The 23,082-nt window shown below is 42.1% G+C and overlaps 1 protein-coding gene and 1 pseudogene across 1 annotated transcript in view; both read right to left on the minus strand.

The window, feature by feature from the left end:
- Positions 1 to 258: 258 nt before the first annotated feature.
- Positions 259 to 1,667, minus strand: LOC137602557 (transcription factor HES-5-like; annotated as a pseudogene).
- Positions 1,668 to 5,521: 3,854 nt separating this feature from the next.
- The window catches only part of ubr4 (ubiquitin protein ligase E3 component n-recognin 4), a 57,364-nt gene continuing 39,803 nt past the window's right edge, over positions 5,522 to 23,082 (minus strand). The window contains exons 62-106 of the mRNA XM_068325416.1: positions 22,781 to 22,985; positions 21,588 to 21,701; positions 21,124 to 21,333; positions 20,893 to 21,042; positions 20,537 to 20,764; positions 20,369 to 20,447; positions 20,017 to 20,253; positions 18,752 to 18,920; positions 18,410 to 18,554; positions 17,905 to 17,990; positions 17,704 to 17,791; positions 17,043 to 17,236; positions 16,694 to 16,933; positions 16,465 to 16,603; positions 15,997 to 16,122; positions 15,568 to 15,696; positions 15,129 to 15,478; positions 14,895 to 14,985; positions 14,679 to 14,763; positions 14,343 to 14,470; positions 13,936 to 14,065; positions 13,677 to 13,843; positions 13,481 to 13,590; positions 13,149 to 13,290; positions 12,907 to 12,988; positions 12,629 to 12,802; positions 12,265 to 12,386; positions 11,942 to 12,139; positions 11,725 to 11,805; positions 11,558 to 11,645; positions 11,243 to 11,370; positions 10,970 to 11,077; positions 10,738 to 10,854; positions 10,457 to 10,647; positions 10,084 to 10,257; positions 9,476 to 9,575; positions 9,127 to 9,345; positions 8,855 to 8,968; positions 8,497 to 8,639; positions 8,251 to 8,376; positions 7,937 to 8,131; positions 7,566 to 7,790; positions 7,328 to 7,418; positions 6,753 to 6,915; positions 5,522 to 6,495 (exon numbers count right to left, since the gene is read on the minus strand). Coding sequence (XP_068181517.1) covers positions 6,431 to 6,495; positions 6,753 to 6,915; positions 7,328 to 7,418; positions 7,566 to 7,790; positions 7,937 to 8,131; positions 8,251 to 8,376; positions 8,497 to 8,639; positions 8,855 to 8,968; positions 9,127 to 9,345; positions 9,476 to 9,575; positions 10,084 to 10,257; positions 10,457 to 10,647; positions 10,738 to 10,854; positions 10,970 to 11,077; positions 11,243 to 11,370; positions 11,558 to 11,645; positions 11,725 to 11,805; positions 11,942 to 12,139; positions 12,265 to 12,386; positions 12,629 to 12,802; positions 12,907 to 12,988; positions 13,149 to 13,290; positions 13,481 to 13,590; positions 13,677 to 13,843; positions 13,936 to 14,065; positions 14,343 to 14,470; positions 14,679 to 14,763; positions 14,895 to 14,985; positions 15,129 to 15,478; positions 15,568 to 15,696; positions 15,997 to 16,122; positions 16,465 to 16,603; positions 16,694 to 16,933; positions 17,043 to 17,236; positions 17,704 to 17,791; positions 17,905 to 17,990; positions 18,410 to 18,554; positions 18,752 to 18,920; positions 20,017 to 20,253; positions 20,369 to 20,447; positions 20,537 to 20,764; positions 20,893 to 21,042; positions 21,124 to 21,333; positions 21,588 to 21,701; positions 22,781 to 22,985 — 6,646 coding nt within the window. The 3' untranslated portion in view covers positions 5,522 to 6,430. The remainder of the gene's footprint in view (positions 6,496 to 6,752; positions 6,916 to 7,327; positions 7,419 to 7,565; positions 7,791 to 7,936; positions 8,132 to 8,250; positions 8,377 to 8,496; positions 8,640 to 8,854; positions 8,969 to 9,126; positions 9,346 to 9,475; positions 9,576 to 10,083; positions 10,258 to 10,456; positions 10,648 to 10,737; positions 10,855 to 10,969; positions 11,078 to 11,242; positions 11,371 to 11,557; positions 11,646 to 11,724; positions 11,806 to 11,941; positions 12,140 to 12,264; positions 12,387 to 12,628; positions 12,803 to 12,906; positions 12,989 to 13,148; positions 13,291 to 13,480; positions 13,591 to 13,676; positions 13,844 to 13,935; positions 14,066 to 14,342; positions 14,471 to 14,678; positions 14,764 to 14,894; positions 14,986 to 15,128; positions 15,479 to 15,567; positions 15,697 to 15,996; positions 16,123 to 16,464; positions 16,604 to 16,693; positions 16,934 to 17,042; positions 17,237 to 17,703; positions 17,792 to 17,904; positions 17,991 to 18,409; positions 18,555 to 18,751; positions 18,921 to 20,016; positions 20,254 to 20,368; positions 20,448 to 20,536; positions 20,765 to 20,892; positions 21,043 to 21,123; positions 21,334 to 21,587; positions 21,702 to 22,780; positions 22,986 to 23,082) is intronic.

Genomic DNA, 23,082 nt, shown 5'->3' on the forward strand with positions numbered 1-23,082 from the left:
ATACTTTCATGTTTTGTTGTATCAGTTAATCCTCTGACACAGGAAATTAATTTCCCTGATGGAACCTCCTGAAGGGATGAATAAAGTCCTACTCTACTCCACTCTACTCCACAGAACTTCAGTTTTTTAAATCAAATCAGACACAACTCCGGTTTCTATTTTACAAACTTCACATGAAGTTTTCCATTTATTTTTTTCACATAGGCAAACTTCTCAAGGAAGCAATTCAACACGTTGAGAATCAACATAGAGGCCTTTTCAAAAGGCATTCCTTCAAAGATGAAAAATCATCTGTAATGAACATCACAAGTTACAATCCCTCAAACATAGACCAAATAAAGGTCACATATAGTCGTAAGTGAGTAATCAGAATACGATTTACAGCAAAATTAGATCCATAGGATATTTTTATGGAATGTTATCAATTCATCAACATCAAGCTGATGAAACAGTGGTGACACTCAGTATCAGAAATAGTTGAGAAACAGTGATTCACACAGCGAAATAGATTCAACCCAATCTGGGTGTAACAACAAAATTAAATGTTTGCGAAACAAACAAAGTTCAAGACTTGTTTTTCCTCACGGGAACAATTCATACAATCACACAGTGAACATATATGATGCATATATTCAGTAAAACCTGAATGATTTCATTTCTTCCAAAGAAATACTGGCACACAGTGCCTGAGTCATGAGTACAAAACTCAACAATATTAAATCTCCTGCCAAAGCAAAAGGAAAAGACTCTCATCGAGTCTTCAACTTCCTGTCCGTGACCATCACAGACATAGTGCTCTTTCTCTTCTTGGCATCGCCTCCGTTCTACCAGGGCCTCCACAGAGCTGCGCCGGCCTGGTTCACACCCTTGTTGGAGCTGACTTGACGGAGCGGGGAGCCCGGAGGAGAGAGGATGGAAGGCGACTGGCTGCTGCAGCTGGTTGACTGCAGACTCTGGAAGTGGCTGAGCAGTTTTTTGTGGGAGCGAGTCTGGACCTCGCAGTGGGACAGGAAGCTGACGGCCTCCTGCACGCAGCGGGAGTAACCATCCCCAGCCTTCAGTAAGACCGAACTCAGGCTGGACTGCTGCTGCTGCTTCTGCTGCTGCCAGCCTCTCAGGTAGGACACAGCCATCTCCAGGATGTCAGCCTTCTCCTGCTTGGAGTCGGGCTGCTGCCTGAGAAACTCGGGACCCAGCAGGGACTTCAGCTGCTCGATGCTGGTGTTGATGCGGTCTCGGCGCAGTTTCTCCACCATTGGCTTTCTCAGCTGAAGAAGAAAAAGGAGAAAACTCGATTAGATAAGAAAACTTTTTGAATGATAAAAGTTCAGCTCAACAAACACAATTAGGTTATATATTAGAAATTCAGTTTACCTTATGTGCAGGAGTCAGGTGCTCCTTAGAGTAGCTTGCTTGTCCAAAAACAGTGGGTGCCATAGCTGTTGAGTCAGAGCGCTTCTGCTCAGTTCGAAGACCTGGTTGAATCTGAGCTGCTGTCTCCTCTGCCTCTGGCCTGTATTTATACACCCAAATCTCCATATGAATGTGTGGGTCTTGGGCACGCTGGACTTTCTCACAGTCCCTGGACCAATGAGAGCGCTGGGAAGGGCTTTGAGGAACGCAGGGCTGCCACATGCTCAATGAAGTGTTTATGGCCGTGGGGACAATGAGTGTGTCTCTGGGGAGCAGGTGGAGGAATAGGCTGTGAAAGAAAGAGCCTGGGGTAGGGTGGTGGGTGGCGGTGAGGGGGCGAGGAGGAGTGTAGCTGGGAGGCTGACCCTGTGCTTGTGATGATATGGGAAAGTGGTGACCCCAGAGGGAAGCACACCGCTGTCTCATGTCATCTCTGCCGCCACGTAATTGAGTACAAAGTGCCTCCACCACCAGGCACACGTGGGGGCTGCAGAGCGCCAAACAGGAGTGAAGACCAGCACGCAGCCATCTCCAGCAGGTTGTCACAGCAGAGTGGAACAGCCTCTCTAGGCTTGACCATGTACCACAATGATTTGCTAATAAAATGAACATTCAATTATAAAGTATAAAACGTTTTTCTTCTAAGAGATGCTTTCCTGAACTTGAGGCATCGTTGTAGTTCGGATCATTTGTCGAAACTCTAGTGGTAGCAGTAAAGTCAACCTCTCATATCTGAGTAAATAGTTTTCAATCAATCAATGAACTTAATTACGCCAACAGACATTTCCTAACCCTAACCCCAAGCGTTTGTACAGGGAGAGAAACCCTGTGAGTTCAATTTTGTCAAAACACAGAAACAACAGTTGAATCAGAAAATGGCAACTTTGGAGTGCTTATTATAAAATACACTTTTTTTTTAACGAACTGAAGATGCTGTTAAATGATTCTTCTTTTTTATTTTTAAGCTCCAATAGAAGAAGATGACAAGGAATGGAGATTAACCCAAAAAAGTTCTCTAAAATCATCTATATTCCAAGTAAGGACAAAGATGACATTAATACCAACACTAGGTATTTGTTTTTAAAAGGAATGAGTGGCTTCTGAAGTTCAAGATTTTCACTTTAACCTATACGCTTCAACTCTAAACGGTCTCCACACTCCCCGCACATGTTCACACATCAGGCAGCCTCCCTGATATCCACATAGACAACCACAGCTGCGTTCACTTTCCCTCCCACACACACACACACACACACACTCTCTCACAGCTGGATGACCCGCCTGGCGCTGGCCACGTCTCAGTCACACGCTCCCATCCTGCCCGTGTGCAACGTGGGAGCCGCTCTGGTCCCAGGCTTCCCACACTTCAGTGTTAATGACACTGAGGCCGGCTGCACAAAGGAAGTGTGCCCCATCGAACAAAGGCTGATCTGCCAGCCCCCCTCCCAGCACACACACACACACACACACACACACACACACACACACACACACACACACACACACACACACACACACACACACGGGAACACAGTTCTGTCAACAGGGCTTCCAGGCACACCATCTGGACGAATCATATACTATTGTCAGCCAATCAAGCCGGGGGGGGGGGGGTTCTTGCCATGAGAAGTGGAGAGACTGAGATAGAAAAAGAAAGTTAAAGAAGAGTATGTGACTAGAACAATAATGACTGTTTATTTTATATTTGGTTGCTCTTTAAATGAAAGCTTTTACAATTAGTCCCATTTTCAGACTAAAATCTCAACTTTTGATTTTGTTCATTTTTGTTTGTTAAATTGTGTTTTCTTATCTTCCATGTTCCCACCACATATCACTTCCAGTGAAGGGCCCCTCCCACCTGTTTGTTTGGATTGAGGCCATTGTGCCCCCTGAATTCTACCAATTCATTCGCATCCCATTGTCATAATGCTGCTTGATGATTGGTTGAACCGTGTGGGAATCAGCATCACATTAAAATCTATGAGAAAGTTGGAATACGTATTTAAACGAGGGCGATCTGAGTAAAAAATCATAACCTGCCAGCCTCTTGTCACAGACGTGGACTGATTCCATCTGACTTCACCATGAGGGATCAACACACGATGTAAGGATAAAGAGGGAACCTCCTCTCAAATGTTTGTCTTATTCAGTTAGTCTGGGGTCACAGGATTGTTTTGGTGTCTTTGTTTAGAGCTTAAACTCTTGAAGTATTAGGAATGAAGACATTTGACTCAGATTTTGATAATAGCCAGGTGGTAACTATCCTGGCTTTAAGGAAGATTTAGTGACATATCTTTAAGGGTTAATTCACCTTAAAGTAACCTTTTCAGAAGTTAGAACATTGTGGATTTACTTCCTATGTATTATCTAATGTTTCGCTTCTTCCTCAGCATGTGTAAAATGATGGTTCTGGAGAGGAAGAGCACAGACAGAGCACTTAGGCTCCGGTCGGCAGTGGAAAGTCAGCTCAGCACTGGGGTGTCCGGCTCTGATGTGTGGGACAAGACAGTCTCCTTCTTCACAGTAAAGAAGGCTTTGATTTTCCATAATGGATATAATAAAACCTCCAGAGCAGCAATGCAGCTGTTCCATTCACCTGCTGAAGATGTCACTCCGCTGTGCTGCCAATGAGGCTAAGATGACGTGAGGCGAGACTGGACATCAGCATCATGTCAAGAAGTTGCCAATGGAAATTCTCCAGGTGGAAAAAAAAGACTTCATCAGATGTTTTGTGATAAAGATCAGTTATTTATACGATTTACTGTGAAGACTGGTGCCAAAACGGACCTTAAAAATGTTCATTTCATGCCTCGTGTTATGTTTAATCCAATAAACTGAGAACCATGTTGGGTTTTTTAAAGCCATATTCCTTTGCATAAAGGGTAACTGTGTATGCTAATGCATACTTTGTTTTGCATTTTCTTTTGAGTTATTTTCAGTTGTGTGTAAAATGACTCAAAGTGCAATATGAGTATTAAAATGCAAGATGAAAATAAAGTTTGATTTCCTGACATGACTGTTGTAACAAATTATTTCCTCAGAAGAAGAAAACCGCAGCTTTATTGTATATTAGAGATTTTATGCGATTCATACATGGACAGGTGGTTAAACCCCAACAGAGCGCCACCCTCTGGTCTTCAGGCAGCTCTACTGACGGCTCAGGAGGACAAAGTCATCAGCCACAATAACCCTTTAATGTCCCTAGTTTGAATTAAAGGGAGGTGAAAAATGCACCTCAAACTGACATTAACACACAGAACTACGGAAAGTTTGTTATTGTTGGATGGAATAAAAATCTATAGTTTTTCGCCCATCCCCTTTGAATTAGAATTTGTTCCCTTTCCAGTTAGTCACTATAAACTCTCTCAACCACTATAATTTAGTTTAACTCTTTCAGTTTGATGTTTATTTAAACAACTATCCTGGTTGTCCAACAATTTACAATTTTGATGCATAAAAACATTAATATACACTCAAAATTAAGTACTGTATCTTAAAGGTTGACTGAGCAGCTTCACAGGGCATTGGCACTCATCTTTAAGATGTAAGAGACTCATCTCATGTATGTTTCCAGGTCCTTGGAACTGAAGCAGCTAAATAAAGTTCAGCCGTCATTATTTTGATTGACATGGCAGAATTTATGTGAAAAAAAACCGCTCTTTTAAATGTATAGAATGTAATGCAACATTTCTAAAAGTACAAAGCAACTGGAAAAGAGGTAAACCATCCTGAATGACATTTGGAATTATTACTGCTTTATTAATCATCGGCTAAATTCAAAATGCAGACATTCAGCAACAGTAGAGCAGCAGCAATATGCAAATACAATAAACTGGGTGGACTCCACACCATGCAGTCAGGTCTTGAGTACAAGGATGGCATTTTAACGTTTTATAGAATGAAAAGTTTAAACACTGAGAATGAAGCTCAGCAGTACTTTGCTTTCCAGATATCTGTTCTGGGGATTGACACAAAGTGTTGCCAGTGATTTTAGGGAAACAAACACCTAAAACTAATTGTATTAGTGTAGAGGCCCAAGACACAAAATCACTGATCTGGGAAAAACCCCCCCAAAACTGAATAGTATAATAATAAAAGTGGTTAAGGATGCAAGTCAGCCTGTTTTATTGTCTGATATTTAACTTGCAATAGATGGAATCGTTTACAAGTTCTTTCTGTTACAAAAGGCAAAGCTTTATGGAAAAAAAAATCATTCTCTTCCCCATTTCACTTCTAGGGTTGATAAATTAAACCTTACACAAACACAGAACTCAAATAAATTTTATTGTCCATCACTCAAATTCCAGTTAGAACCTACATAACGACCAAACAGCAAATGTCTGGGAGAAACTGACAGGCTAGTTCCAAACCATCAGACACCGAAACCTGCTGCTGGTTTAAAAACTCCTGACCATAAAACAACTTCAACCAAACACAGAAAAAGGAAAGCAAGATAAAAACCGAACACGAGGTGGATTGAATTCCAAGACATTTTTAAGATGGGGGTGGGGTGGTTTCAAAGCCAAGATCTCCACCCTAAAACAATCATTGTAACAATATTAATTTGTGATTCCTTCAAAACATATTATTGAAACTTCAGGTTTGTTGGTGCAACCAGAAAATAAGCAAAAACACCTCTAATTTAACGATCAGCATGCTCTTGAATCTCATCTCAAGCTTGATGAGAAATTCCTCATGAACTCAAATGATGCAGTCTCATGATGACAGAGACAAAACAATTTGTTTCAGGGAGTCCCCCCCCCACCCTTGAGCAGGATTATGTTTTACATGAAACATTACAGATGTTGCCCAGTGGATGATATCTTTAGACTACTATTTGTTTCTGCTTAAAGTTATTTTGAAGGTGACATACGGGGGAGGGAGTGAGAAAGAAGAATGCTATGTTGTGTGTATCTCAGTGTGTAAAAACAGGATCATTTATTCTTCAGTTGGTTGTTGTCCCAGCATTATTTGTGGGTCAGCTGTATGTTTTAGGGATGTGGGTTGAGGTCGGCCATCAGGGCAAAGAGTTGAACAGATCCTGGAGAAAGAGGTCGGGGTCTGGGATTTCAGAGAGGAGACCTGGCCGAGAACAACAGAGTCACAACATTAACACACACACAGACACCAGATAAGGATGAGACAAACCATCGTAAACTATAAAATAGAGTGGATGAGTTTAAATGGATTTCTCTCATTTATCAAATTCGGTAAAATTTTAATATCACAGTTTGGGATAAATAAAATATATATATATACACTGTATATATCTAATGTAACCTTAAAGAAAGTGCCAAATGATCTGTGTTTTAAGTTCATGTTTGTGCAGGTATACTAACCTACAACATCGAAGAACTCTGACAAGGACTCAGCGGGCATGAGCTCATCCTGGAAAGCCCTTAGCACGCGCTCCGAGGCCTCGTAGATCGGCATGTCGTTATGACGGACATATTCGGCCAGTGTGAAGGACCAGCCCCCCTCTGTGTTGCTGGTGGGAACTTTCTGTGTGACCAAAAAAAGGAAAGACAGCGAGGTCATTTCCTGTACCTTTGGATGCCAACAGTCTCCTTTTAGTGGCAATGTTGCTTTATAAAACAAATGAACGAGAACATCTCCTCAAATTCCTCAGTAACGCAGAGATGTTATTGCTAAATCACACATCATTTTATTAATTAAGTGTATTATGTGCTTCTAAAATCTATACCTATACTTTATTTTATAGTTTTATTCATCTGTTACTTTCTCAAGCATTATATGAGGAAGAGCCTGTTTGCCAGCAACTTGTCTACATGACTGATATTGTAAATGAAAACAAAGCCTTGATGAAACCGACACTGATCAGCAGCCACTAAATCAAAGGGTCCTCTGAATGTTTGCATCATCAACGAGCTCAGTAGTTTCAAAGAATAGTTACCCTGAACATGTCGTAGACGAGATCCACCAGGCCCCAGAAGAGGAGAGGCGAGCGATAAACTGCATATTCCTTTGGTGTTTTATCTGTGAGTCTGATAAGTCAAAAAAAAAAAAAGGATGAAAGATGGAGCTTTTTTTAAAATAAATTACAATCAATGACTGATAATTATGAAATTTCTGCATTAAGACAAATTAGTTGTAAAACAAAAGAACAAAAGCAAAGTAGTCGAGGGTCATACTTGTTGGTGCAGACTGCTGAGACCTTGCGTACGTGTGCGTTCACAAGAAGTCTCCGGAGGAAATATAAACGTGAATTCCTCCATCGTTCAGGCGGCATGATGTGCATGGCCAAAATGGTGAAATAGTGTGGTCCTTCAACATCATATGAACTCTCCACCCATTTGTCACAAGGCTGCTCCTGGAAACTCTGCAGGTTCTTCTCCTCCCGTGACGTAGCCCTCGTACTGCAGCGATAGAGTGAGACAAAAGGAAGAAATGCATGAGCCACATCTCATCACTCGCTACAGACTGATCAATAATCCATGGATCAGATACATTTAAAAACTGAAAAAGGAGCCCCACTTTCTAAAAAAAAAGCAGGAAAACGTACGTGTTGAGGACGTAGAGCACAGTGTGGATGATGTAAGGGATGAGGTGGATATTGCTCTCTCGGCCGCCTCCTCCTGTGTCCACACTGAATGATTGTTCAGTAGCAAAGCGGAGGAAGAGCAGCTTGGTGTCGTGGATGTTGAGTTGGTAGGTGGGCTCCCGCTGTCCGGTGCACTCCTGCAGATATGTATTGTGTCTGTGGAGCAATTAGAAATCCCGTTGAAAATAATTTGCTGTCTGCAACATGAAGGGAACCTTCAGCTGTGTGTATGTACACACACACACACACACACGGATGCATCTTTTGTTTTTTACCTCGCTAAGCAAGTAGCAAAGGCTGATTCTGGCACATGTGGCCCCCACACAGGAAGCAGTCCATTGCACTTAGTGTTGGCATTTTGGAGTAGAGCACTCTCCCACTCCTCCCGCCCTCGTGCCAGCCTTCACCAAGGAAAGACAATTAAAGCTCAGGTTACATAAATGAGAGGCAAAACTACGGTAGAGCATTTATAAAAGCTACTCAAAAAACATGAGGGATGACTTGATGATGCTCGTCTCTACCTGACAGCTGCCAGATGGCAGTCATAGTGGACTATGTTAAAGTGCGACACAGTGCTGTAGCCATGCTGCTTGCGAGGCTTGTTTTCAAAGTCTTCCAAGTGGACGCGCTTCGTAAAAGTGTAAATACCCAGGACTTTGGTTGGCTACAAAAACAGGGACAAAAAAAGTTAATTCAGAAAACATTTGCTTCAGAGAACAAGACGACTGCAGAGGAAAAAACTTGGGTTTCAGAGTGCTACCTAGTATGTCACACTAAACGTGTGATCAACAGATAGAAACCCCATGAAAAACGACAACTGCTAACATCCATATTTAAGTGTGACAAAAAAATGTGAAGGGTCCTGGATGAGGAGAGTACCTGAAACTTGTAACCCTCCCTACAGATACAACAGGTCAAGCCTGGCTCTTCTATCAGCTCCTCCATTTGCTTCAACAGTGAGGTCTTGGTCACCACCTGACCCTTCTCATTGGTCTGAAAACACACAAACCACAAATTAATCGAGACTCAAAGAGATTATATTAATAATAAAAAAACGACAAAGACAGCCACAATAAAAAATAAAAAAAAATCAAATTTCAACAACGTGAATAATAAAGAGGAAAAAAAACTGAAACGTTAGAGCAGCGTACGGTCATGCCCAGCGTTCCCAGAGCCTTCTGTCTCATGGCCATCGCCATACGCTTCTTCTCCGCTCTGGTCTCTCTGCGGGCCGCTTCGATCTTCAGGTTAACATCACTGTGCTCCCTCAGGGCCTCCAGGAGATTCTCCGCCAGTGTGCCGATGCCTTCATCACTGGATACCTGCTCCAGTTTGTGCAAGTTGGTTATTGAATCTGTACCTATGAGCACCTGGACAAGACGAAGAGAACACCCAGTTCGGTTGAATGGTTCATCTTGAAATTACTTGAGTATTGTCCAGAACGAGCTCTTCCTTATTGCAGGGCATTAAATGTTAACATCTTTGATAAGTTTTCAGTACCTGTGTGGGGGGATGCTGGGTTGCCAACCCACGCAGCAATCTGAGAATGAAAGGTAGCGCTGGTCTGGAGAGGAACTTCTTCCAGACATCTGCATCCAAACTGATCCGATACAGAAAGAGAAGAAATGACTTTAAACAACTGAGAAAATGCAATTAACTAGAACCAAGGCAGTCAGAGACTGCAACATCCCGCGACTTACCCTGAAAGTAGTACCCAAGTAGTGCATAGACTAGTGCATATGGAGAAGGCCAGCGTGAGTAAGACCACAGATCAGAGCTACTGCTTTGATCTATGGTCTTACTCACGCTGGCCTTCTCACTCGCCTTTCTATCATATCCAGTTCCTGAGTGTGCAAAAGTTAAAATTTGACCTTGACCTAGTTTTCTCAAGGTCAAGGTCATGATCTCATTTTTATCCCCTTTGCCGCCTGAGTAATGTGCTTTTTGTTTCATCTTTGTATCTGCAACGGTTGCGAAGATATTTGGTGGACTAACAACCGAACGAACACAGGAACACTGACAATTACAATACATCACTGTTTTGAAGCGGGATATAATAATGTTCTGCAAGAGTAGCTAAGGGAACACAATGTGTGCAGAAGACATACTTTTTAGCGTTTGGGATATGTTTCTTCATGTAGTCCAGTGCACTCTGTGTGATTCCCTTCTGGAGAATAAGATCTTTCAGCTGATGGCCGTTGCTGTTGTTTTTGATTCCAGCAGCAATTTTACAGAAGCAATCCAAAAACACTTTGTCATCAGCGCTGTGCTCCTCATCGTACCTTGGAAAAAAAACAATTCAAGGGTCAGCTCTACTGAGGCACAGGAGGTATTAGCAGAACATATCCTGATGAAACTGTCAAAAAGTGACACAGGTTCATCTGAAATGAGTTTTTCAGAACTTAAAACTACAAAGAATACCAATCATTTAAAAAACAAAACTTTTAAGTTGTAGTCATTTACAAGCGTAGTGAGGCCTACTTGTCAAAGCTGCAATACGGCTTGAAGCGTTCCACCAAGATTCTCATCTTCTCTAGTTCACCAAAGGACAAGTAAGGGATGATGCGTAGCAGACCCTGCAGTACGCTGGGGTTGGAACGCACAAACGGAGTGTTGATCTGGTCTAACAGCATCACCAGCTGATCTTTGTCTCCTGTCAGCAACAGGTTACCCTGCAAAAAACAAAGCATTTCCAAACACTCAAATTTACACCTTTCCAGGCTTTGAAATCATGGTGCTGAAAAATTCAGTCAGGTTCATACCTTGTCCTCTGAAATTTCAGCATTGGCTTCGTCCAGAATAATCTCCATGATGCTCAGAACCTGCTCTGCTATTGAAGCTCCACCGCTATCTTTGTTCTCCTGTTCCGCCACCAAAGCCTGATAAAGAGGAACATGAAGACTTTTCAGAAGTTCTCAATGTCGTTGATGAGACGGCCTTACAACTTGATTGAATTGTACAGAAACGCACTCCTCACCACACAGTCACACTCACCAGATTTAGAGTTCCCAGCATGACGTTGAGTGTGTTCATCTCTGGCTTGACAAGCTGCTGCCTGTTGATCTTCACCTTCACACAGTAACTGAATAACTTCAGCAAAACCTGTCAGCGAGGCAGATCAGGGACAAATAAATGTCCAACGAGTGTTTGAAACAGCATAAAGTCATGTTGTGTGATTCCAATACACCTTTCATGAAGCTTTGAAGGTCGCAGAATGACAATTATCATTTTATCCTAAAGGAGAAAAAGGAAAAAGAAAAAGCTTACCGTCAGCAGATGTCTCCCTTGTTTAAAGTCTTTGATTCCAGACAGCCGGTTCAGCATGCACTCCAGTCCTCCACACTGTGCCATAACTCCTGCCATCTTGTAGACTTCCTCATCATCTTCCTCCTCATCTGCAATACAAGGTAAATATTCTTTCTTCAATTGTGATGCAGTATTGAACATTTCCATAATTTTTAGCTAGCACGGCAAAGAAGCAGCTCGCATTGAGCAGCAGCCTTGAGGACCAAAAAAAAGGGCACATGAGCGAATGTTTGACTAAACATTATGAACATACTGAAATCTAACTGGAGATCTGACCTGTGGTTGAGTCCAGTGACTCTATGAACTCCTCTGTTGCGTCTCCCAGCAAACCTCTCATTCGATAAATGATTCTCATTGGCTCACCCTGGAAACAAACAAAGTAACGTAACCCATCCCATGACAGGGGGTAACTACTGCTCTGTTAAACTCCGGAAAACTCTCACCTCATTTGTAGCACACCAGACCTTCTTGTAGACCTCGGCCACTGACAGATCCAAGCTTATGATTTTGTTGTTCACCAGAAGCTGAAGAAAACAGAATGGGATCATGATAAGTGATCGGGACAGTTTTATGAACGCTAGCACTACAAAGAGTACATAAATTTTAAGTATGAATGGGAGTGAAGGGTCGTCTTCCCTGTGGTTCAAAAACAGAATTCACCTCCATGCCACTATCGTCTTCCAGCAGTGCCACCAGGTCACAGTCTTGACAGATCTTATTCTTGATGTCTCTCATCAGTGGACCAATGCCAGGCTCATTGCTACTGTAGGGGTTTCCTGGCATGCGGCCCTGCAAGAAGTCCTCCTGCTGAGGATCCTTCTCCAGGGTCACAAAGAATTCTGTCACCTCATTCTCCTCCTAAACATAAAGGATGAGTTAAAAAAAAACAACAACTCTACAGATGAAGACAACAAACAGCTACTCTGAATATTAGAGCACTCAGACACTTCCTACTGAAATGTATCACAGTAAATGTCACTCACAGGATAGATGATGCTGCACAGTCTCTCAAAAATGAACACTGGTGTTCTGTAGTCATCCAAGTTGTACCGCTTTGCAGTCTCTATGCACACTGCCATGAAGGCTTTGGTTTCAGATTCAGTACCTGCGAGCAGAACACAATGTAGAACGCTGAGGAGCTAAACACCAAAACCATTGATGAACGCCTTAATTTTACACAAATATTCCCATCTCCAGTGATACAGAAGTAATTAAATTCTTTGTGAGTCTTAATTATGATTAGGTAAAAAGTTTCAAGTTCAAAAACAGAATTACTATAACACCCAAAATGCAGAAATTGTTAACATGCTTAGATCTGATGTTGGTTTGACTTGAGACGGTGCAGACCTGTAGTCATGTCCTCCAGCATCTCTAGAAGCATGTCCTGGGTCTCATCGATGAGTTTGGTGCGCTGCACCACCAACTTCCTCAGACACAGGTAGCCATTGAGCACGGTGCCAACCAACCTGCTCTTGAAATGCCGCTTAATGGACTCCACTTCCACAAAAGATGAAAGCAATCCTGCAGTGATACCAAACACATCAAAAATACATTAATAATATGAACATTAAGACACGAATCTGCCTGAAATTGTAAAAATGTCTTCTAGACTGAAGGAAACCAACCAGTCAAACTCTTGAGCGCATATCCTTGTTGCAAGTCTGTGCTCAGCGTGGCTTCTTCCAGAGCCAACAAATTGGCTATTTCCTGAATTAAGAAGAGAATCAAAAGATAATTTTAATTAGTTATATTTACATGAAGTATGACTATTGATATACACATCCCCCATTGGTTCACTTTTATTTCAGCACAAACACCAAATATCGGAAACGCTTTGAGGGGGAAAATATTTTTGGGGTGCCGTTACCTTTGTGATAAGGTTACCGATGTAAGGAAGGACTCCACGAGCTGCCAGATAAATCTTCCAGTGTGTTGGTTTGATCAGCTTCTGATAAAGACCCAAGTACTCTACCGCACACTCTCCAGCCACACTCAGCTCATCCAGATAACTGAAATGCACACACAAAATTGTCAAAGTTGTAACTCTCGCCCTAAAATTGAGTTTTTCTTCCCGTTATTTGTTAAGTCAATTTATTGAACACACTACATGTTGCATGCGGTATATACTATCTCAGGAGGAAAGCTTGGGTAACAACGTGACAGAATCCTTCATTCTGGTTATTTGCTGGCGGCTTGTACCTGGTCAGCAGGTCCAGGACCTGTTGCTTGCGGCTGGGGATTGTGGTTAGAGCCTCCACAATAGTGCACGCTGCTTGTCTGGCTGCTTGAGTGGCAGGTGTGAAGAGGACCTGAAAAAATACCAAATCATAAATTATTGACTATTAAAAAAAAAGTACCTGAAAAAACAACTCAAATAGTTCAGTTCTTTTCATACCTGCCGCAGCCAGTTGTTGTGGCTCAGTTTTAGTAGACGAGGGAAGAGGCCTTCACCTTTTCTGGATCTCATGAACTGCTTCCACTTCCATGCATACTTCTCCAACAGGTACTGCCTACGCATCTCTGCCTTCCCCTGAGGCTTTGACACAGCCTCTTGAGTTGTGGCTATAGGAATTACGTTGTGGAAAAAACAAAGAAAGATAAGACACGCAGGTTCCTCCACTGATTTCTAGTAAATATTTTCAAACAGTATTTACCTCTTGAAGGGAGACATTTTTTCCAGGCTTCATATGATGCTTTTGGGTCCTTCTTGAGCCAGAGTTGAGCTTGGGCATGTATTTCATTGCTGTAGGGCCTGACTGTGGTCAGAGACTCAGTAGCAGCATCCTAAAACAACAAGCAGACTCAAACGGTCATGTCATTCTTCTGAATATCCCCGTGTATTGAGCAGCACATATAAATGTTGAGTATTTTCCCATCTGTTGAAATTCAAAGTAATTCTACGGTTATTTGTCAAAATTAAAACCTCCACGTTTGGTTCAAGTAATGACCTTACATTTTTCTCCTATTCACATAGATCTAAACCACACATCATCACTGATATGGTAATTTGGATCGTCTAAAAGGCAAAGATAGCTGAATGTTTAAGTTTTAACATTTTTACCTTGTTCTTCTTGCTGGTGGGGGCAGGGGGCTTGATCAGCTTTTGGAGGATTCTCAGGCACATAAGAGTAACGTTCTCCACCACAACAGGTGTTTTTATATTCACAGACATGAGGAACAGACTGAGGGCTAGGGACAAAATATTACACACAGTCAGGCTGAATGTTGTCCAGCTCTCTAATTAGAGAATATGTTTCATAAACTAAGCTAACTATTTATACAGAAGAGCACAGAATTTGTCTTTTGGGCCAAAGTAAAGAACATAATAGAATTTATCACCCATACAATAATATACACATCGTCTTGTGAATGGAAGAGGTGAGGATATCAGCCTTACCACAACGCAACCGCAACTCCCAGCATCCTCCTTCTTTTGAAATGGAATCCGTCAGCAGCAGCATTTCATACTGAAGATTACTGACCTGTTGGGAAAGCAAAGACATCACGTTGATAAAGAAATCGGGAACAGAATCCTGAGCTTCTATTTTCTGACGAAGTTGTAACAGAAAGAACATCCTTCATCAGATTCTTCTTTTCATCTGAATAAGCGTACCAGATCAGGACTGGCCCAGTGGCCTTTGAGAGCAGTTGACACCTTAGCAATAATGAGGTCATTCATTTGTTGAGTGGCCTCTGGATGATCTCTGAAGCAAGAGAATGACAGGAAAAGAGGCAGTTATTTAGATATTTAGTGACAACATAAGTAGTAAGTACAAATTTGAATGAGTGTGTGCCTGTGTGTGTATATACATATATATACATATATATAAATTCTGAGGTAGGATACCTAGTGAGGAGACAGACGAGCTGGCGCACCTCCTCCCTCATTGCTGCTGTGCCTCGCCGCAAGTTATACTCAAACAGCTCACGGATGAGACCCTGTAGAACCAGGATCTGCCGCAGGGCTGGGTTGGTGGCCAGTGCACGGAGCAGTGTTATGCAGTGACCAGTGACGGCTGAGGCACAGCCGTAGCACTTGGTCGAGGACGTGTGGCCACAGCCCAGCACAGAGAGGGCGCGATACTGGCTGGCAGTGAAGGTGGGCTGGTGGCCGCTGTTGCTACGGGATGACTTGGTCGCAGCCTCTCTCTGCTGCAGATCGTACTCCAGAAGTTCTTTACGAGACGCAAGCACTTTCTATAACCAAAGAGGGATCAGAGGTATTTGTGTGCGGGTATAAGACTAAATGCTACCAGTAAGAAGGAAAAGCATTATTGTTCTGTAACCTGTATGATTTTGGAGAGTTCATCAAATGACGTCTTGCAATCTCCACTGTACTCTTGAGCCAGCTGCTGAATGTATCTGTTCACATTAGCAGAGGAAGCACCAAGTCCTGCGCCAGATCCACTGTCATCCTGAGAGTAAAAGGAAGGGATAACAATAACAATCATGTAAAAAATAGTTTTACTTTAACTATTGACCTAAAAATACCTTTGGTAGTTCTGCTAGACAAATATATGACAAGGCATCATATTACTGCTATGCCAATGCTGGTAGCTGCTATCAAAGCCTTAAAAGTTCTAAAAAAAAAAAATACTTTGGAGAGACTAAATTAAAATGAGTATTTGTAATGCAGAAAAAAAGCATCAGATGCAGTAAAATTTATGTCAGATGTAGCGTGACAAATACACTTTCGGTGTATTTCTGGTGCCGACCTGTGGTTTCTCCGGTGCAGCCTCATTGACTTTAGACAGGAGGCTCTCCAGCTGAGGTCGGTGGCCCATCAGCTGGTGGTAGACCCGGTCAGCTTTGTCCAGCAGCGTATTGATGTTTGTCACAGCCTACAGGAAAAATTATTTTGAGTGGAGTCAGAAAATTCACTTAACCCTTTAAAGCAAGTGTGTCTTATTTGATACACTTCCAGGGTTTTCAGATTTCACAAGTTTGATATTTTTTTCCCCAGAACACCCTGATGTAAACAATCAGACACATGCATCTGGATTTAGCAAATATTATACAAATTAAAGCTCATAATATTTGGACAAATCTTTCAGAAAGTTTCATGAAGACCCCATTTTCCACAAATTAGATCTTTCTGTCAATTATTTCATGTTTCAGGCTTTGAAAGGTTAAGGGTCACAACTTAATCTGAAACCTGATTTCACTTATTTCCCAGAGCTAACCTTTTTCCTGTCCTCCTCATTCTCAATGGGATCCACGGCACAGCATGGTTTAGCATACAGCATGAAATCAAATCGGGCATATTTGCAGAAACCACAGGCATTGCACAGGAAGGGGTCTTTTTCATCGTAGTTGATTGACCTGTTAGGAAATAACCATCACTTTAAAATACATTGAACTTGTCCAAACATCTCCATCGTTTTCAGAAGTCAGGGACACGTCGCTCCTTACCTGCACTTATGGCACTGATAGACATTCTCACCGCAGTTACCACACACCCCAGGATTGGCTGGCACAGAGGCACTGCAGCGCGGACACTGCAGTGTCTCTGTGGAGGCCTGGTAGTTCTCGTAAAAGTCAGAGAACTCAATCATTAGGTTGGATGCCACGATTGGTAGAGGAAGGTCGATCTTCACCTCCGTCTGTCCAGGGGTCAGCTGTACTTTCTTGGCTTTGTGCCAACGAGCAGGTCTAAAAACAGACAAGTATTCTTTGAATTTTGCAATGTATTAATTAAAAATTAATAAAAATGATCAAAACTGGATTAAGTAAGAAACAGTAGTGTTACGCTAACGCCTACTTGTTCTTCAGCTCCACAATAGCCTGAACAGTCCTATTGTTGTAGTAGAGGTTGATGGTCCGGACCATTTTGGTGCGTTTGAGGTCACCGATCTTAACTGTGACTTTGCTGATGGTGTGGCTGCCAATGAGTTTGACAACCTGCTGTGTAGTGGTGTAGCGGGTGTCCACTTTGATAGATGAGAGTTTTATATTCTGGATAACAAACAAGACAACATTTAAAACAACAGTCATGGCAGCGTGGTCTTACAAACACTTGTAAGTGTAACTGTATAAATATTTTTTGCCAGATCTGTATCATAGTTAACATTAGAGGCATACAGATGAGAACCCCAAGCCAGTTCAAAATAAACACCCAAAACAAATCACCGTCTCAATAAACTTAAATAAAAGACATGTAACTTCTTTTGGTACCATTTTTTTATTTTTTGACTTCTGCCTTTAAAAAGGAATAATTATCAAATTTAAGCATGTTTATGTCTAGTCTCATTACAAAGTGCATTAAGGCAGAATCACAATGTTGTTCATGTGACTTCATCTCTTTGACAAAGTACTTTTTATCAGTGTTATTTTTATCTACTTGCAAAGTTGATTGTTTTTCAATTGCCTATGTAATAAATTACATTGACAGAAACATGAATGTAAAAGTTGAGATTACATACTGAGAAGGGAACTTCTGGATTGTTGCACACCAAGCACGGATCACTCTCCAGATAAAATCCATCAAATTCCACCAAACCAGACAGAGTGCTGCAGCAGAAACATCCAATCAATGCTTTTTATGTAAATAGTGACAGCATTACACACTCCTTGTTATTAACTGGCACATTATTACAGTATACACAAAGCATATATCTACATACTTGTAGATGTTGGAGTTTGGGTGGTTTGTCAGAATATGGTTCTGTGCCCTCAGGATTTCTACAGCTTTCTGGGAATATTCCTTCAACTGAAACAGAAAAGGGGAACCATTCCAACACTTTTCTCCAGAAAACAACTATCATTATGACAGTTATGTTCTCATGAACGATAAGGAGGCTTAGACGTCAAGGAAAACACTTTTTTATTGTAAATTAATCAAACAGTGTGGATAGAGCTATGTTATATTACTGTTTTTTTTAAAAACAACAAAGCCAAAGCACATCAAAAAGAAGCCAACAAATCTAATTCAGACAGCATGTCAAATGCAGAAAGTACTGGGGAAAATTCCTCAGCCTTCAGTGACAGAGCCAAGACTCTCAAACTATCTTGGAGAAAGTATAAACACTAAGGAACATAGGTCCAAAGTCAAACTCATAATTTCTAACAAACTCCTAGCAAATATTGTACGAAGCGAGCACAACCACAAACAGATGCATTGGAACAAACCTTCTTCTCTGTTTGAGGAGTTTTCAGGGAGAAATATCCAAGTAAGTCAACAAACTGAGCAGCTTTGCGACCGTATGCAGGCAGCTCAGGCCAGATGGCCCAAGTCAGTTCAAGCAGTAGCTCCTGCTGAGATTTACTGGAGTTCCTAAAGGGATATTCACAGTAAAATACTGTCATTTCAGTACACAACCATGTGTTACTTATGCATTCAATCCACCAGTCAATCCTTTTTTGATAGTACCGTTCATATTTTATGTTTAACAACAAAAACTAATCTTTGGGTCCAGTTTGGGTCAAAATTCATGTCGGTGTTTGCCTGAATTGAAAAGGTGTCAGCAGTACCTGTAGATGTGAAGGGCCAAGCAGTGGGCTTGCCAGCGTACAGCAGATGAGTTTGACTCCAGCAGGAAGCAGCGTAAAAACTGGATGAGGGTCTCCTTGTCTGCAAACTTATTGAGCTGACTGACCAAAGCCATACACAGCTGATCCTCCTGACTGCTCACTCCATCACCTGTAGTCATGACACAAAGATCCGATGAAGTCAGGGAACGAGCATCAGCTCGTTTCCGATAAACAATTGTCAGAGTCCAGTGTACCATTTAAACAACAGAAATGTTCTACTTTACAAGAAAATGCAACTGCTCTTCAAAAAACCCACTAATGTTAATGTGAACAGACCATAACCACTGTCAGTGAAAAACGTGAACAAATTCAAAGCAAAAGTTGCTCTGTTCAAACTGGGCCACAGTGTTGGCCGATCTGACAGGTTGTCATAGCAATGACGGGGCGGAGGCGTCGTCCACACTCCGTAACGCACATTGCCTCTTGTGGCGCGGCGCGTCACCAACAGTCAGAACCAATCGGTGTGTTTGGAGCTGTTCAGACTGTTCAAATTCGATTTGAAAATACCTCCTGAAATTGGTTTTAGTCTTGCAAAAATCGGATTTTATGTGGTATGTGACTGTTCAGACTACAAGAGACATCCGCCTTCAATCTGGATGGGCTAGAAATCGGACTTTGACTGCTAGTCTGAACACAGGCTAGGTTCCAAGAAGCCGTTCATAAGCTGAATTGTTTGTAATTCTTTATACTGTATATGTAGTTCCCCTTTGTGCCGCAACGCTCACCGAGCAGCACAGCTCCATACACACATCTCCTACACTCATCTGTCTTGTCTCACCCACTTCATTCTTGCAATTATAGATCGAAAATTTAATATATTATGACTTAAGAACAATTCAGCTTACAAATGGGCTCTCGGAAACCAATGCGTTTGTAAGTAGGGCACTGTCTGTAAATGAAATTTCAATCTATAACTGCAAGAACGAACTGGGCGAGATGAGGAAAATGAGAGTAGGAGATGCATTTATGGAGCAGTGCTAATCGGTGGGGGTTGTGGCAAAAAGGGGAACTAAAGCAGTTTTCCAAGGTATGAGCGTCCAACTGTTCTTCAGTCGGATGCTCCTACATACAAACATCTGAATGTTTGTATCACAAATGCACAAGTAAGCAAACTGGAGAAACTAATCATGCACTACAACCTCTGGTCCAATGTTCTGCCCTCTAGTGGGGAAATTACAGCATGAAGTCAGATTTCATTTGCTCACCCTCTTTCTCTTTCTCTTTGTCCTCTTTCTTGCTCTTTTTACTTGAAGATTTGCTCTGAGAGGACTGAGAAGGTCCCGTCTGTCCAGCACTCCCCGAGCCTCCTCCTGAGAACGATGAAGAGGAGGAGCTGGCCAGCACCTTACTGCCACACAGGGCACAGGAGAGCAATTGCAATAGTACAGGGGAAACACCTTCATCGACCAGGAAGCTGACCTGCAGCAGGAAGTATAACACAGCTGGACAAAGAAGAGAAAAAGATAAGAGCAGGGAAAGGGCACATCAACCAAGTCAACATAACAGTCTTTAAAAGTTTTTCTTCTAGTAAAAAAAAAAAAAAGTAAAACAACTTACAGTCATCCTTCATACAGAACTTTTGCCAATTGATTGTCCTTTGAGTGGCAATTTCAGCACAAGCTTTCAGGTGCTCCATCTGTGCCCAGCAAAAAACAATGACATTTTACCGTGTTACATCCAGGTAAAGAAGCTAGCAATAACAGGCTAAATGTTAAAAAGACTCACCAGACTAATGAGTGTGTCATACTGCAGAGCGGAGCCAGATGTAGCTGTGACCACGCTAGCCCGAAGGAAGATGCCCTGCTCCTCCAGAAGCTTCTTGATGCTGCGGACGTGGGAGTCAAGGGTGTGTAGATCCCGCAGCTGACGATATTTTTCCTTCGAACCACAGATGAACAACAGCAGCTTTCTGACTTGTCTCCTGACGAATGGTGTCTGTTGAATCATCAGATACTGGTACCAAAAAGACAACAACAACCAAGCAAACAAAAACAACAACAACAATTAGTTAACTTGTGTGCCTTCACTGATGACAGATACAAAAAGCAAACTCACAGTAGAAATACACTCATTTTTCTTACTTCAGACAGGTAGTAGAACCAGGAATGGTCAAACACTGGAGGAGGGATGCGTGGGTTGGTATCAGCAATTTTTTTGATCTGATACGGCAGCCGTAGTACCATTTCAGTCAACAGCTGAGAGTAAGCTTCAAACACATCAGAGGCATGTCCCTTATAGGTAGGAGAAGAAATGAGAGTAACTAAAACACATTTGATCCTTTTTGAAGATTTTTTTTTTTTATAATGAGATACCTTCACATATTGCCGCAAAAAGAATGGACTCATGTCTGGGGGAGAGGAGGCGGTGTGTGGGCGGAGAAGCTGGCTGGTGGCAACAGGCTCCTCTTCACCCTGCTGGCTCTTCCAGAACTCCAGGAGTGATTTAAGAACGTGGAGACAGTAGTCAATGGCACCTAGGCTCAGCAAAGCAGTTGCGGTGGCATTTGAAATGAGTGACGATGACTGGAAGAGAGAAGGAAAATAAATCTGCTTTTTAGTACACCATACACGCAAGTAAAAAAGCTCTCTAGTAAAAAATACAAACAAAACATACATCAGTTATGCAAGAACTTTCTATTGGCATTTTAAAGTGGTTTTGAGAACAGAGATACTGACTTAGGTTATGCACTTGGGTTAACGTCACTGTGTTTTAGTGTTAGCATTTCTTTCAAATACTGTATCAACAACTGGTTTATAAAAAAGAAACTTGGGAGCACCTCAGAGGAGGACTTGGAGCCAGACTTGGTTCGAGACATGAAGACACTGAGCAGTCTCATGATGACCAGATGAACTTCATTGATGGAGCTACGGTCGTTCTTCTTGGACACGTCCTGTGTAAGAATAACAGGAAAAAGTTGGAATCCTTATCTTATGGTTGTAAAAGCCATCACACCAGTCATCCTGAATTTTTCATGTCTGTCAAGATTCATATTTGCTGAGGTTTAAAAATTGCCTGAAGCTCAATATCGACAAAGCCAATAACCTTGTGTTTAAGTACCCTTCATAAATTGACATTGCTGCAAAAGAAATGCAATTATAACCAATTCAAGATGGGAATTTATATCAATTCCTGAGATATGATGCTGAATAATAGCGTTTTGGCAAAAAATCATTATATTACATTACAAATAGGAATGTGTCTCTGTGCTACCTTTGTTTCTTTTAACTTAGAGTAAACATTGTGAAATGCGGCACGGTGGCGCAGTGAGTAGCGCTGTCGCAGCACAGCAAGGCGTTACGGGTTTGAGTCTCGCTCTGTGCAGAGTTTGCGTGTTCTCCTCGTGTCTGCGTGGGTTCTCTCTGGGTTCTCTGGCTTCCTCCCACTTCCAAAGACATGTGCTTCAGGTTAATTGGCCGTTCCAAATTGCCCTTAGTGTGCGAGTGTGATAGCATGTCATTTTTTCCAACAAAAATGAAAATTTTACATACTGCTCAGGCATACTCATGACTACTGCCCACATCTAGGTATAACACCCAATGTAAAACAAGTCAAACAAGGCAGTCAGACTGCAACATTCTGCGACTTACCCTGACCTACTTTCAGGGTGGGTCAGGGTACCCTGCAAGTAGTACCTGACTAGTGCATAGACTAGTGCATATGGAGAAGGCAAGTTTGATCTATGGTCTTACTCACACTGGCCTTCTCCCTCATCTTTATATCTTATCCGGTTTTCTCAGAGTACAGAAGTTGAAATTTCACCGTGACCTACTTTTCTCAAGTTCAAGGTCATAATCTCACCTTCATCCCCCCCTTTGCCGCCCGAGTAATATGCTTTTTGTTTCATCTAAAACGGTTGAGAAGATATTTGGTGGACGAACGAACAAACGCTGACAATCGCAATACATCACCGCTTCGAAGTGGGATGTAACAATGGCCTCTTGAGCCTTCCTCATCACAAGCAGTAATTACCTTCTTGTACATGCCAAGCTCAGCAATCAGCTGTGCTAGCAGGTCATCCAATGCACCCTTATCCTTTTCATCCTCACCATCCAGGTCAGAGGTCAACATGAGGATGACCTGCATATACGGGATGGCTTGAACTCCACCGACATTGTGGAGCTGAGAAAGGTGCTGAAGCAAGCGTTCCAGAAGCATGAGACGGACCATGTGTAGCCTGCAAAACAAAATAAAATAATCAGAAGTTGTAACCAACTCGACAAAATAAGTCTTTATATGGGATTATTTTGGGGAGACTGCACTGCTCCCCGAAA

Source organism: Antennarius striatus, chromosome 2 (genome assembly GCF_040054535.1).
Source record: "Antennarius striatus isolate MH-2024 chromosome 2, ASM4005453v1, whole genome shotgun sequence".
Lineage (NCBI taxonomy): Eukaryota > Metazoa > Chordata > Actinopteri > Lophiiformes > Antennariidae > Antennarius > Antennarius striatus.